The sequence below is a fragment of the Manacus vitellinus genome, unplaced genomic scaffold (assembly GCF_001715985.3).
Source record: "Manacus vitellinus isolate BGI_N305 unplaced genomic scaffold, ASM171598v3 scaffold_36_pilon, whole genome shotgun sequence".
NCBI lineage: Eukaryota > Metazoa > Chordata > Aves > Passeriformes > Pipridae > Manacus > Manacus vitellinus.
Window position 1 is genome coordinate 5979697 of NW_021940508.1, and position 15168 is coordinate 5994864.

The 15168-nt window shown below is 59.7% G+C and overlaps 1 protein-coding gene across 1 annotated transcript; it reads right to left on the reverse strand.

The window, feature by feature from the left end:
- Positions 1–293: 293 nt before the first annotated feature.
- TPM2 (tropomyosin 2) lies at positions 294–11668 on the reverse strand. The gene is given in 10 exon segments (XM_018077249.3): positions 294–1099; positions 1430–1499; positions 1841–1903; positions 2555–2630; positions 2861–2931; positions 3053–3170; positions 4217–4331; positions 4334–4349; positions 10562–10687; positions 11521–11668. Coding segments are annotated over 10 exon segments (852 nt in total). The 5' UTR covers positions 11635–11668; the 3' UTR covers positions 294–1016.
- Between the last annotated feature and the right edge of the window lie 3500 nt (positions 11669–15168).

A 15168-nucleotide genomic window follows, 5' to 3' on the forward strand; every position in this document is an offset into this window, starting at 1 on the left:
TGGAGACAGCGAATGGAGAGGACCAGGTCTAACCCTCGTGTTTCCCTCCAAAAGAGTCATGGAGAAGATGGCATGAGATGAGGAAAGCTGTGTATGAGAGCCAGAGGGTGACTGGGGTCAGCACAAAGGGCCCTGTTCCACTCAGCCTGGCAGTGCAGGAGCCTCTCGGGTCTCAGCCATGGTTACCCCGGGGGTCCCGCGAGCTGCCTGCAACCACCTCCTACCACACCGCTGACAGGACCCACGTGAGACAGGCAGGAGATGAGGGATAGAGTGGCATGAAGAAAACAAAGGAGAAACCAATGTTGAAATTTTATTGAAACCAACTCATTAAACCAAAGGGACAGAACATTAAAGAAAAGTCATGAGATGCAAACTGAAGAGCGATGTGCAAAGGACAGAAGGCGGGGTGAGGGAGGAGCTGGGGGTTGCCTGCCTGCCAGGGAAGGAGGTGACTGCACAGTCGGGCCCAACCCTCTATCCCCCAGGCCTGAGCTTTGGCAGTGGAGGTGCCGCTTCCCCAATGCAGGTCATCCCCATCCTGGGGCCAGCAAGCAGCACCGAGGGGCTTTGCTGGGAGTATGTGGGGGGGAGATGGCCCCCCATCCCCGGAGCTGCAGGGTCCCCAGTGCTTCTGCTGCTGGGGAGCCAAGGAGGGAGGTGCTGGAGCAAAAGGCTTCTAGGCACAGCCCTGATCCCTGTTGGGCAATACCATGGCACAGACCTGCTACACAGGCACTATTCAGCCAGCATGTAGGACTCCATGGAGCTGCTGGCCTGCCCTGACCAAACAGTTCTAAGCACCTACATCTTGTCTCCCCAAAGAGGGGTACAGCGGGAACACCCTGGGCCGGCTCCTGTCCCAAAGGAGCCGACGGACAGGCACAGGCTAGGAAGGACAGAGGAGGACAGAGAGGGTGGGGAGAGAGGTGGGACGGTCAGGCAGGCAAGTAGCTAAGCTGGGGAGGGGAGAGGCAGGTGGGGAAGGGGTGCAGTGCTGGTGCCCAGCAGGGGGCTCAGAGGGAGGTGATGTCATTAAGTGCATTGTCCAGCTCCTCGCTGATGGCTTTGTACTTCATCTTCTGCGCATACACTTCATCTGCAGGTGGGAGCAGGCAGGGGGCAGATGGTGGAGCAGAGTGGGGGGCACAAGGTGGAGAGAGAGAGTGGCTGTGAGCGGCGGGCTGAGGGCAGCAGGAGCATGCAGGCACAGGCGGCATAGATGTGACCCCATTCCCCACCCAAGGGCAGAGCCCACACCCCAGCTCTGCACTCCTGCACCAGACACCATGGCATCCAGCCTCCCACCTCCCTGAACCCCTACCCACCCCCTCACCCTGGCCAAGCCCTATCCAGCCCCACCAGGGGCACAATGTGGCCAAGTGATGCCCTGGGAAAGAGGAACACAGGGCTGGCGGGGACATTTTACCTTCTAGGTCATCAATGGTTTTCTCCAGCTTCGCCACAGACCTCTCTGCAAACTCCGCCCGGGTCTCAGCCTGTGGGAAGCACAGTGGGGAGAGGGTGAGCTGCAGGGCACCGCAGGGGCGGTGCAGGCTGCACTGCACTCAAAATCTGCCCCATTTGCATCTCTGGTACCCTTCTCCACAAGCGCTCCTCTGGTAAAGGCAATGGACAAGAAAAGTCAAAGGCCCCATGGAGCCTCACACCCTAAACCAGAACAGATTCATAGAGGGGCATCCCAGACCCAGGCACCTGCTATGCTGCAGAGCTGCAGTTTGGGAAACTGTGAGAGGACATAGGCATAAAGGGGTCAAAATCCACTCAGGGTGGCAAACTCATGCCTGCACTGATGCAGTGGCAGCCCTATACTCCTTACCTCCTTCAGTTTTTCCCCTAGAAGCTTGATTTCCTCCTCGTACTTGTCCTCCTTGGTAGAGTACTGCAGAGACAGAGACAGGCACCTGTGAGCCCCAGGGGAAACCTTCATCTGTCCTTCACTCTAGCAGGAGATCACAGCACCCCCACACCCCACGCACTCCACCCAGCCTCAACAGCCTCACTGGGTCCTACCTTGTCAGCCTGGGCCTCCAGGGACTTCAAGTTGTTGGTGACAATTTTCAGCTCCTCCTCTAGGTCACCACATTTACTACATCCCAAGCAGGGCCGGCAGGAGGGGGGGAGCAGGGCCAGAGGGCAGGAGAAGAGCAGGAGCAGAAAGAACGGGCACAGGGTAGCAAGAAAGAAAGAGAGAAAACAAGTTGAGAGAGGAGAAGACTCAGTGCACGTGGACAAGGAGCAGAGCCGCTGCGAGCAGGAGCTGCCAGGACGCATCTGTTCATCCATTCCTTGTGCTTCCTTGCACGGACACCTCGTGCATTACCACCAGCCGGGCTCTCACCGGCCCTGCCAAGGGAAGCAGGGATGGAGGGATGGAGGAGCGTGCCCAGCCTGCACCTGCTGGAGAGGGAGGTGAGGGGAGGCCAGTGGTAGAGGCAGTGGTGCAGAAGAGAGAGGTGGCTCGCATGGTTCGAGAGACAGCGACAGAGAGAGGGGGGCTGCTGCACATCGCCCCGCACCCCTGCCCCAGTACCTCTTCCTCTGAGGCAATGAGGGATTTGAGAGACTGGTCCATGGTCCGCAGCTCTTCTTCCAACTGTCTCATTCGGCTGGGGTGAAAGAGGGGCACCCCGGGGTGGGGGGACAGCAGAGAACAGGGTCAAGGATGTGATGCTGGTAGGTTGGCACCCCCCTGCCCCCAGCCTACAATCCCAAGGACCACCCCAATGCCAGGCCCTGACACTCCCAAGGAGGGTCATCCCCATCCCCATGCTGCCAGGGATTTGGGGCAAGGGCTGTGTGGGACCCCTGCACACTGCCTGCCGGGAGCCCTGCTCACCTCTCTGCCACCTCTGCCCTCTCCTCTGAGCGCTCCAGCTCTCCCTCAAGGACCACCAGCTTGCGGGCGACCTGTTGATGGGAGAAAGAGGCATATGTTGGCCCTGTGCTTGCCCCAGCTGGGGGCACAGGGCTGCGAGGAGGTGGCTCTGGGTGCTGCCAGGGGGTCAGGACTGGGGAAGGGGGTATGCACCTCCTCATATTTGCGGTCAGCCTCCTCCGCTATGTGCTTTGCCTCCTTCAGCTGCATTTCCTGGAGCTCCATTTTCTCCTCATCTTTCATGGCCCTGTTTTCAATGACCTTCATGCCTCTGAGGAAAGACCAAGCCAAAAGATGTTACTGCCGTGGGTCAAGGTGGCATCCGCACATCTTGCCTGTCCACTGTACCCTAACCTCACCATCCTCCAGAGACATAGGACATTGCTTGGCACTTGCTGGCCACCCACACAGTAGGGTCACTAGCAGTACCCTAAAAATGCTCCTGTGCACAATTACAGTGGAGCTGACTCCAGGGCTATGCCCCAGAGTGAGGACATGTGGCTGTGGTGGCCCTCAATCAGGCAGGTCCTGAACCCAATCTGTAGGGGTGAAAAAGTGTGCAGCTGAAGATGAGCCAGCCACAACCTCCACAAAAACAGCCTGACAGGCCAGCAGCCTTTAGGAAATGCTAGAGAACATCCTGTGGCAAAGCCTTTCTCATTCCGGGTGATGTTCACAAACAGGGTTACCAAACCCTGTGAACCCCCACAGAAGGGAGTCCTGCAGACTCTTCTCCTCTCACTCAGATGCTGTTGCTCAAACTAGTCTTTGCCAATGGAGGGAAGAGCTCACATCATTGTCTGGAACACTGTGACGTGTCCAGGCACTCCCACAAACCTGAGTGCCCTTGCCTGCACAGCTCCTGTCCGGGAAACCTGCTTGCCATAAGGATGGGACAACCCACACTTTGTAGCACTGCTTTTGAATTAGGCTGTTTTGTTGTCAAATCTGAACTTAGTTCCCAGGCACAGATGTTGCCTCCTGGGCTGTTGTTGAGACCCTGAGCACAGGAGGCTGCTCTGGGTAAGAAAATATGTTCCTAGCTTCCTCTGTCTTCGGGTACAGTCTGGTGTTTTCATAAATACCAGGTAAATTTTATCAGGATTTTATGCTCTGGAAATTTCAGTCTTTTTAGGAACGCCTGTGCCTGGAGGACTTCTTTGCATTGTGGCTTTGCTCTCTCCCTTTGGAGTCTGCAGGAAAACCAACATAAACCACATGAGGTCCTTTCAGAGGGACCTCACTGCAAAACTAAGCAGGCTGCTTGCAGTCAATACCCCCACCTGATACCACCCCCACTGTCCTTTCCCATCACACCTCTCGCTCTCATCAGCTGCCTTCTCAGCCTCCTCCAGCTTCTGCAGGGCGGTGGCCAGGCGCTCCTGGGCTCGGTCCAGCTCCTCCTCTACCAGCTGGATACGGCGGTTGAGGAAGCCACTTCAGCCTCAGCCTGGGGGAGCAGAAACTCCTCAGTCATTCCATGTCACACATACACACACAAATATGTATATATATACTTTTAAAAGCATTTTCAGTGGTTAGTTCTGCATTTACAATCCGAAACACCCCCTTGGCACTGTGCAACAAGCCAGCACGCACTGGAATGGGATGGCTGGGCATGCATCCCCTTGCCTTTCCATAGGGACAACAGAGTTATCCCCATCCCTAGTGCTTCTCCCAGCCTTGCAACCCCAGCCTGGCACGTGCAGCCCCTCCACCAGGTCCTTGCATGTCCGGCTCCTGCCCTGGGGAGAGACAGGCCATGTGTCCCTGGGGTAGGGTGGCTGTGGCAGCCATGCCGTCACAGGGACGGTATTTGGGGTTTGCAGAAAAGTGAGTTCAGGGGGAGGAATGCCCTGTGCGGCTTCGCTCCCGAAAAGGAGATCGGGAGCCGCTTGAGGATTTCCTGTTTACAGAGGTGGCAGACCGAGCTGGGAGCTTCTCCTGCGGGAACCCCCATGGCCCTGTGCAACAGGACAGCCTGAATCCAGCACGGAGCCCCCTCAGCTGATGTACAGCACAGCGCCGGGGGCAGTGGAGCGAGTCGCCCTCGGCAGGCTGGCACCCGGCCAAGATGCGGCTGGCAGGACCCACTGGACCAGAGCCCTCCCTTTCCCAGGCTCCCCACGCACAGAGCTGGGAGCTGGGGCTGGCCAGGAGCAGTGGCCCTGGCCCTCTGCCAGTCCCTTGACGCCTGGCCTCGCACTCTTTCCAGTTGGTAAAGGCCTCCAGCTCCATCGCCACAGTCGGGAAACGCTGCCTCAGCAGCTCTCAGCTCCGCTTCCCACCGAGTGGGGGGGATAGTGCAAGGAAGACCTCATCCGGATACAAAAGGGATGGGTGGCAATGAGACCTCACCATGGGGAGCAGCCCCATGCACCAACACAGGGGATAATGTCTCCTGCTTATACACAGGCTGGAGCAGGACTGGCCGGCTGCAGTGCCCAGCTCCATCCAGCCTCATGCTCCAGCCTGGGAATGCCCTGGGGGACATTAGCCAAGCAGAGGGACCACGGGAGCAGCGAGGGGCTGTCACTCTGCAGTCACCCTGCACAGCCCCACTGAGCACCCTCGATCCCCTGTGAGGAGGCAGCAGGGTGGGGACAGGCGCAGCCAGCACCTCTCTGAGAGGGCAGCCAGCCCCACAGCTGGTACAACAGTCACCTCCGCCCCATGAACAACCTTTTTTCTGGGCTTTCTGAGAGCTGTTCCCTTGCCAGACTGCCCATTGGGGAACTGGGACTGGCCCCCGCAGGGCGATGCTCTGCCTGCATCATCAGCCTCACCTCGTCGGGAGCCTTTTTTTCCCAGGGAATCACCCCCAAAGTGGGTCAGAGCTGCCCGGATGGACACTGGGGAACATGAGCTCTCCAGCAGCTCCTAGACCGGGGAACCCGATCTGTGGCTGCAGGAAGGGGCCATTTCCTCCGCACACAGCCCGAGTGACAACAACCTGGGTACCGCACCCAGCTCTGCCGCTCCTGATATGGTGAGAATGTAGAAAGAGTGGGCATAGGAAACAGAAAGAAAGGAAGAAAATAAAAAGCCTCAACAACTAAAAAGCCAAACCACGAACAAGCTGACTTTTGGGAATGTCATCCCGTTGCCAGAGTGGTTGTGTGAAGGGATGGTTTGTCCCCACGAAGGGACAGGCTAGAGAGATAAAGGCTCTCCGACTGCCGCGGCCCGGACCGCAAAGCCCGCTGGAAGCTAGACAAGATCCTGGGCATGGGATTCTGAGCTGTGCACGCCAGCCTGCGAGGGAGTGGATCCTTTCCCAGGATGCGCCCGATCCCAGGAAGAGCCAAGGCAGGGCTTGCCGCTGCCGCTCCCAGCGCCCCGCCAGCCGGGAAGCCCCGGGGAACCCGGCAAGCAGCATCTCTCTGGCGCAAGAACCACGGAGGAGGGAGGCGGCTGGAGGAGGCTGCCCCAAGCCCCCTGCCCCGGGGGCTCTCGCCAGCTGGGTTGCAGCTCCCGTCGGCTCCCCCGAAACCGCCCTGCGCTCCGCTCCGCTCCGCGGGCAGCCAGCCCGGCTACCGGGGCGAGGGGCGCGGGGGGCCAGGGCCAGCCCGCCGGGAGGGATGCTGGCAGCGGGKCCGGAGCCGCCGGGGCATCCCGGGGAGCCGCCGGGGCGCCCCCCGCTCCGCCGCGCCCCCTTTTCATCCCGGCGGCCCTTACCCGCTCCCGGGCCTGCCGCTCGATATGGTACTCCCGCTGCAGGTGCTCGGCGCGTTCCTCCGCCTCGTCGGCCACCTGCTGCAGGCTCTGGATCTTCTTCTTGACGGCATCGATAGAGCTGGCGCTGGCCATGGCGGGGGCTGCCGGCGGGGAGGCCACACCGCCGAGCCCTTTGTGGGATCCGCCCTTCTCGGGCAGGAAGCGCTCAGGCAGCGGCCGCTCCCGCCGCCCGCCCTGCCTCCATCCCTTCCTGCTCCTCCTCCTCCTCGTTCTCCTGCTGCTGTCTCCGACCGACCTGCAGTGCCGCTCCCCCGGGCAGGACGCGCAGTGCCCACCCCCGGCAGGGGACAGTTCCCACAACGGGAGGGGTGCGCAGGGCCCCTCATCCCAAGCAGGACATAAGGAGGACCCTCAGGCAGGACGCGTGGTCCTCCCCAGCAGGGGTCACGCCCCTCACCCAGGCGAGATGCACAGCGGCTTCTACACAGAGCGCACTGTCCCCTCAGCCGGAGTCAGCACACATCCTCCCAGGCAGATGCATAATTCCCACTGGCAGGACACATGGTACACCCAGGGAGGGCACACAGTGGCCCCCAAGGCAGGTACGCAGTCCCCTCCGTGCCCCGGGTGTATGGTGCTCCCCTGTCAGGGATGTACAGTCCCACTGAAATCCCCCAGAGCGATGGAGAGGACCCCAGGAAAATGGATTCAAATATTTCCAAGAGTCCAGAGAGTCTGTGGGTGCTGGAGCCTGATCCTCGAGGCCACGCAGCCACAGGAGCAGCGTATCCATGAGTGCTCCCAAAGTGCTGCCCTCTGCACTTCTTGCTGCAGAGCTGAGGAGGGTCATAGACTTTTCCCTGTAGAAAGTCAATAAGAGGTATGAAGCAGAGCCTGCTCCAGGGTGTCCTCCAGCAGTACCTGGGGCTGCAGCCAGGTCCCCAACATCCATCTCATTCAGTCCCTTGGCATCTGCTTCTTCAAGTGAGGACCTGGCTGGCAACCCTACAGAGTTCCATGGGGCACATGGAGCCCCCTGCACAACCCAGCTGCCCTAGGGGCTGTGTCCTCTAGGTCAGGCCAGTCCCCCAGCTCCTGACATTCCATCCCGGCTGGGGCACATGTCTTGATCCATCAGGAAAAGCCTGGCTGGCACTCAATCCTCCCTTAAGAAGCTCTGACAGCTCCCAGGCAGCCCTTACTGCACTTCACACCTGCCTCCAGGGATGTCAGTTCCCAGGATGACCCCACCAGCTGCCATCAGCTCCAGGGCCAGGGGTCCTGGGGGTGACCCAGCCACACTGCTGTCTGTGTTCTGCAGCTCTGTGTCCCCTTGCCAACCAGCACTGGAAGAGGCAATGCTGTGGGTCCCCTAGGAGCACAAGGCCTTGGGCTTGGCCATGGGTTTGGCCTTGGGCCCAGCTGATCCTGCCCCATTCCCAGTCTGATGCCTGGGTGCCAAGAGTGCTCCCAAGCTGGGGCATGGGGCCCAGAGCAGAAACAAGGATTCCTGGCAGCAGTGGGGCAGGGATGAGCTGGCTGCAGGCATGTGGGGGACAGACTGGGGGGCGGCCATTCTGGTCCCGCAGTGGCCAGGCTAGGTGCCTCCTGCTGTGGCCCCACCCCGAGATGCAGTCACTTCCCAGCAGAGTCCCGTTCCCTCCCACCAGCTCGGGGAATCACCAAATAAGAGCAAAGTCTTGGCCGGGGAGTGCAGCTGGGGCGGGAACATGGATGAAGCTTTTGGGATCATGGCCTGGGAACGCTGGAGTTTCCCTAGGCTCCTCTGAGGTGGCTGGGGACAGGCCACTGCCGGGGATGTGGGGGGATGGAGGGAGCTGTTTTGGCTAAACCCGCTGTCTCAGCTGTACTGTGTCCAACAGCCCTTGCCCACATCTTGACCTGGGCACCATGGGCTGTCCCTCTTGGGTACAAGAGGTGATGGGACCACAGTGGCCTTGCAGAGCTGCTGGGAAGGCGCTGTCAGCACTGTGGAGTCGCTGATCAGGAGTCAGGCACTCCCTGCTCTGTGGCACCATCTGCCCCCTCTTCAAGTGCCTGGGGCATCATATTTGCACTCCTTAGTGCAATCCCCATGGCCTTTATGCGCTGTCATCCAGTGCCAGGACAGTGCTGGAATGGGGCAGGTGTTTATTCTTTTAAGGCATTGACCTTTTAGCCAAGGGCAGGAGGCTGTCTGGATCACTGGTGTGGGCCCTGACCTGGCCAAGCGATGGAGACACAGGCAAGCACTATCCTAGCAGCCACGGGGTGCTTCCTTGCTGAAGCCAGGAGCTGTTCTGCACCTCGCACCAGGGAGGAGATGACACCAGCCTTGGCACTTAAGGGCTGTCAGCACATCCAGGTCCCTGGCACGTGGACCTGGTAACTCCCAGAGCCCCACACATGGTACAGCCAGTCTAGGCTTTGGCATGGACCTGGGGTGGCTGTGCTGGTGATAGAGCCTCAGTCCTGCTGCAGCCAGCCTGCAGCCTGACACTGTTCCTTCACCATGGCTCCTGCTCTGGCCCTTCCCTGAAGTGTTTGGTGGCTTCTGTCTGCTGTATCTGCTGGTATGGGATTCTCCATGTCAAAGCCCACAGACTTGCCCAGCCACTGTGGACCAAGAGCAGGGAAACACACCTTCCCCACCCAGGATGGCATTGTCAGCAGCAAATCACTCTGCATCCCATAGCTGACATCTGCCCAGTGCCACCGTTTGCCCCTTCCTCGGAGTTTCACACTGGAAACGTCCCATCCACTCTCAGCCACACTGAGTTTGCCCTGTCCCACATCAGCACAGATCCAATCAGACCAGTGTGAACCCCACTGCACACAGCAGCCACCCTGACCAGCTTGGCATGCCTGCCCCATTCCAGGATAAATGTGCCCTTTCAGAGGATTTTTGATGTTTTAACTACTTTGTTAAGTATCTAATTAAACCAGGGCAGGTCTGTTGGATCAGTAAACAAGTCTGGGGGACCCCCTGGCCACTGCCCAGGGGCTCTGGGCTGCCACAGGGATTTATGTTGCCGCTGCTTGTCCTTGTCTGGTCAACCCTATCCTCAGTGTCCCCCTCAGAGATTTGACACATCTCCCTCATTTAGCTCCATAAACCAGTTGGGATTGAATTTTTTTTTCTCAATCCTAAAAAGCCTGGCCATGCCCTGCTGGCTGTGCTCCAAATGGCTCTCCTTTAGCTTCTCCTCCAGTTTCCAGGGTTAGTTTTCATCAAAGAAGGGCTGACTATCAAAAGGAGGATTTATTTATAGGGTGTCAAATACCCTGTGTGGCACCACAGGTCGTTATACCCCATTCCTGAGCGGCCCCGTGGCCGCACACAGCTGTTCCACCCTTCATCCTGGCCAGGCACAAGCCAATTTCAACACCTTCCTAACATCTCCCCAGAGGGATCTATTTCCCAGGAGAGACATCAGTCATGGCACTAAATAAAACTCTTCCTGGCCTTGCCCTTCCCAGGGTACAAGGTGGCACGTTGGACCCCAAATCCACGCACCCGCATCCCACCCAAAGTCCCCTTCCATGCACTCCAAACATTTTTCCTTGCAGCCAGCACTCAGCAGCTAAGCACAGTAAGAGATTTGACCATTTCCCTGCTCTGCCACTGCCTGTTAAGCCCCACAGTTCTCCTAAGAGCATTGTGGAGGTGCGTGCCTGGGGACCTGTGACACAGCTCTGGACACTTGTCCCCATTAGCTTCGGGGAGCCAGGCTGTCAGCTGCCCACAAAGCTCCAGACAGGATCAGCCCCTCCAGCGCTGCCCACCACAGCTGGCCTGGCCCCTGCACCCCTCACAGGACCCATCAGCCCGGTTCGGTGTCAGCATCGCAGGAATGGGATCCTGACAGTCTTCCCCTCGGACGCTTTCCATATAAGGGCCCCCTCTTTCTTTAACCGCCGCCCCCTCCGCCGAGGTCCAGCGCCCGCCCGCACGGGGGAGGAGTTGCTGGCGTGCCTACTTACGTCTGTGGCTTTCTTCTCTGCCTGCTCTAACTTCTCCTGGGCCTCCTTGACAGACTCGGAATACTTCTCCACCTCATCCTCAGTGCCCTTCAGTTTCTTCTGCAGGCCCTGCTGTTCCTCCTCCAGCTGGGGAAAGGACAGAGGACAAGGGTCAGGACGGATGGTGGTGTCTGCAAGGCTGGAAGGGGATGGCCACCCTCCTCCTGGGGACACCCAGGGTGTGGGGGCACAGCAGGAGAACATGAACATGCTCCTTCTGTCAGCTTTGGATCTACATCTCTTTGGGATGCTCTTGTCCCCCCCAGCACGCCTGAGCCTGGTGGGTGTAAGGGGGGGTGGTCTCCCTCCCTGTGAAGGGACTGGAGAGCTCCTGACTTGGGGACACAGCTCTGGGGAACGCCAGTCTGGGTCCCTATATCCGTGTCAGTGGGGTGGGAGTATTGCAGTCCCCAGGGTTCTCCCTGGCACAGGAATAGGGAGGTGGCACTGGGATGTCCTGCTGAGATAAGCCATGTTTGGGGGGACCAGTGCGAGGGCTCAGGGAAAATGGACTGAAGTGCTGCACCCCAGGGACAGGCCTATAGGGGGTGAGGCCCCTTGGGATGGGGTCCCAGTGAAGTAAGGTCTCTGGGGCTGGCAATCCCTAGATTGGGATCCACAAGCAGGACACCCAGTGGGGCACAGTGCTTGGGGCAGGACATCCTTAGGACAGGGGACTCCAGGCTGGACAACCGTTGTGAGGAAGTCCCTGGGGCTGGGTGGAGGATCCCAAGGCTGGACAATCAGAGGGATGGGGTCCCCATGGCTGGGCATCCAGCAGGACAGGGGCTCCAGGGCTGGACACCCCTAGGGCAGAGAGTCTCTGGGCTGGACACCCAGCAGAATGGGGTCCCCTGGGCTGGCCACCCCTAGAGCAGAGGGTCCCGAGGCAATGCCAGAGAAGTTCGCGGGACACTCACCTGCTTGCAGCGGTCCTCCGCCTGCTTCTTGTCAGCCTCCGCTTGCTCGGCGCGGTCGATGGCGTTCTCCTTGTCCAGTTTCAGCATCTGCATCTTCTTCTTGATGGCCTCCATGGTGTGGGCGGTGGGTCGGCGGCGGGCGCGGGGACGGCGCGGGACGCGGAGCAGCCGGAGCGGCGGGAGCACCGGGAGCGGCGGGCAGCACCGGCAGCTGCGCTCCGCGCCCACGCCGCGCCGTCTAAAAGCTGGGGAGGGGGCCGAGCTGGCAGGGTCGGCCCCGGCGCCTCCCCCGCCGTTTCACGCCAGCACCTTTTAGGGACAGGCTCGCCACTGGCCCTCGAACCGAGCGGGACGGGGGGGCAGCACCCCCGGAGGGCATTGCCACGGCCCCGGCGCCGGGCACCCCGGTCACTGTGCTGCGGGTACCCCGGTGGCACTGGGCGATGCACACTTCGGGGCGATGCCCTAGTGCTACCCCAGGGACACTGGCTGAGGGACACTCCGTAGCGCTGTGCCAGGGGAACCCCAGTGGCATTGGGCAAAGGACATCCTGGGGCACTGAGCTAGGGGTATGCCGGTGGCACTGACTCCAGTCAAAGGTCAAAGCAGTCCCCACGCGAGAGGACATGACGTGGCTGACACTGCCACAGGTAACCACATGCCCGGTCACTGCAACGTGGGGCCTGAGGGATCCTGCTTGCTGGCACCGGTTTAGGGGCATCTCAAGGGCTGGCATGGCACTTGGGAATGTCAGGCACTGAAGTCTTGGGGACATATTTAGGTTGTCATTGCACTCAGGGGCAACCATGGGCTATGATTGCACTGAGGGACACAGTGGACTGGCACTGCCCACATGGGGAAAATCCCCCAGGAGAGAAGTGAATGGAACCCCTGACATCCCCATCCAGCTGCTGATGGGGCAAGGGGGCCCCAGCTCTGTGTAGACTTCTCGGCACCCACCTCCCTGCTGCCTTGCACCTTAGTGCCACTGTCCCTGGCACTCTCAGGGACACCTGGCACATGCACAGCCCAGAGGGTGGCATTTTAGGGTGACACAGAGCATGTGGGCAGCTCGCTGCCCCTCTTCGTCTTTCTGCTCTAAATAAACTGTATTCCACAGGCAAAAAAATGCAAACCGTTCAAATCCCAGCTCCTCCAAAAATAACCTGTGCTTTAATAACGATCGTAAATGCTTCTGGCACATTCCCAGCTGCAGGGTGGGCTCTGGGTCGGAGGGGGGGGGCTGGAAGGAACTGGCGGAGGGGCCACGAGAGCTGTGTGGCACGTGGGGAGGCTGGGATGGGATGGGGACATGAGGGGTGCACGGGCTCCCCCAGCCCATTGCCCCTGGGCCTCAGCCAGCCCTTGACTGACGCAACTTTTCGGCACCAGTGCTCCAAGCAGAGAGGAGCAGAAATTTTTTGAGCTGGAGAAAGTGGCTCTCTAGGAGCCCTCAGGCCCAGGTGGTAGGGGGTGTAGGAGGGATGGGAGCAGCTAAGGACCAAGGGGCTGCTGGCTTCATGGGGAAAGCAGAAGAGCCACTGCTGGACTCTGGAGAGCAACAATTAGTACTGACGAATTAGGCACATATTTGGACAAGGAGAATCTGTAACTGCCAGCATGCGGCTTCTAAGGGGAGGAGGAAGAGCCGTCTCCCATCATTCCCGGGAGAGAATAATTGGTTTTCTGCGAGATGTTTCAGCCTGGGGCAACTCCGTGGGCTCAGCCCATGGGAGAAAGACAATGATGGGCATGGTGCAAGCAGCCAGGAAGTTGCCCTGGAGCCAGGCCAGCCCTCAGATGTGCCCCCAAAGGATGCTGTTTTCCCTTGCTGCCCCCTTCCTTTTGCTCCAGGTGTCTGATGGCACAACTGGAACCATCCAGGTGTAGAGGCCCTTAAGCCCATCTTCTGGGGTAACCTCTGGGACAAGAATGTGCAGAGGGGTGTGGGTGCACATCCCTTCCATTGCTGCCCCATGCCCAGGCTTGGCCTGGGCTAAGGTCTCCAAGGATGATGATACCCTCCGTTTCTCACTCTACAGTCTGACCTTACTCCCAAGGAAAGGCTTGTCCTGAAAACTAATGGGACCTTCCCAGGTGCAATCCATGCTGCAGCCTCTCACCCCATTCCTGGGCTCCCCAGGAAGTTGGGACATGGCTTCCCCATTCACCTTCAACTTAGCTGGATTTGGGTTCCTGCAGAGGCTCTGGCACCTCATGACTGTCATCCCAGCTCCAAACTTCTGCATGTCCTTGCCTTAACCTGCCTACCAAAATAACCCCTTAACTGATGTGTGAGATTTAGAGGATGGGGGGTTAATCACACCCCATGTCCCTCCCCTGGTGTTTGTGCCACCACCCCTTGCTTGCACCCAAACTGGAGGAAAAGGCAGAGGATGTCCTTGCAGCCCTGTGCTGGTGGTGCTGGAGCTCCCTTGACCCCAGGATGTGAGGATGAGGCTGGGGCTGCTGCCATGCTGTGCCCCGTGTCCTTGCTGGCTGCTCAGAAGGGCCCCATGCCCAGCTAGTACCTGGGTGAGAGCCTGTTGCCGGGTCAGGCCATCACAGATTGTCAGGGGACAGCTGGGAGGACTGGGATGCCTGTGAGAGCCACAAATCCACCTTGGAGCCTGGCCAGGGTTGAGTGTCTCGGTGGGGAACAGCCCCTCCACACCCCCAGGGACGTGCCCACAAGGAGACAGGGGTCACTGGCTGAGATACTGCAGGATGCTGCCCTTGCCACTGATGATGCCTGTGGCTCACACTGCCAGGAACAGGTCCCAGAGGCAGGGGACATGTGCCACCCTGCCCACATCCCCCCTGCACCCCACAGCATCCCTGCCTGCCCCGCCACCACACAGGCCCCCCAAATCTCTGCTGAGTGATGGGGTGGGAACAGGTGGGGACACGCTGGGGCAGCTGCTGCCAGCACAGGTTGGCCCCGGGGGGCTATTTCGGGGCGTGAGCTCAGCGCCGGCAGCCGGGAGGGCTCCAGCCACATTCCCAGATCCACACCATGCCAAAGACCGCTGCCTTGCCAGTGGAGGCCCAAAGACTTCTGCCTTGCCAGTGGAGGCCCAAAGACTGGTCCACTAGTGACTGGGGGCTGGGGGTCCCCCACCTGCACCCCTGTAGCACCCTACCCAGGGGTATACTCGGCTGGCAGCAGGAATGGGGCCAGAAGCCCAGCTCCACTCACACATACTTCCCCCACCCCCCTGCCTTCCCTGAAGCCCAAATCCCCCAGAAACAAAATCCCCAGGGCCCCCTCCTGTGGTGGTGGCCCCCCGGCAGCACCTGCGAGGCCGGCACATGGCTGGCAGCGGGGGTCCAGCCTGCCGGGTGCCTGGGGCTGGACGTGCCTCAAATATTTTCCATGCTGTATAAGCACCCGTGGTACACTCCCCCCTGCCTTTGCTATGAGGGCAAGCGCCCGTGGCCCCCCTGCTCTTCCCGTCTCCTGGGGGGTCTCGTTCATACCCAGCTGGCAATAATGCAGGAAAACCAGATTTTATTGATGAATGCATCTTTCCGAGGAGACATCGGCATCCCCCACCCCACCCCGGAGGCTTGGGGGGAGCTGGTTTCCTTCAGTGTTTAATATGGGATGCTTAAAGTATCAAAATAGTGAGAGAAGCCTCAGCAAGT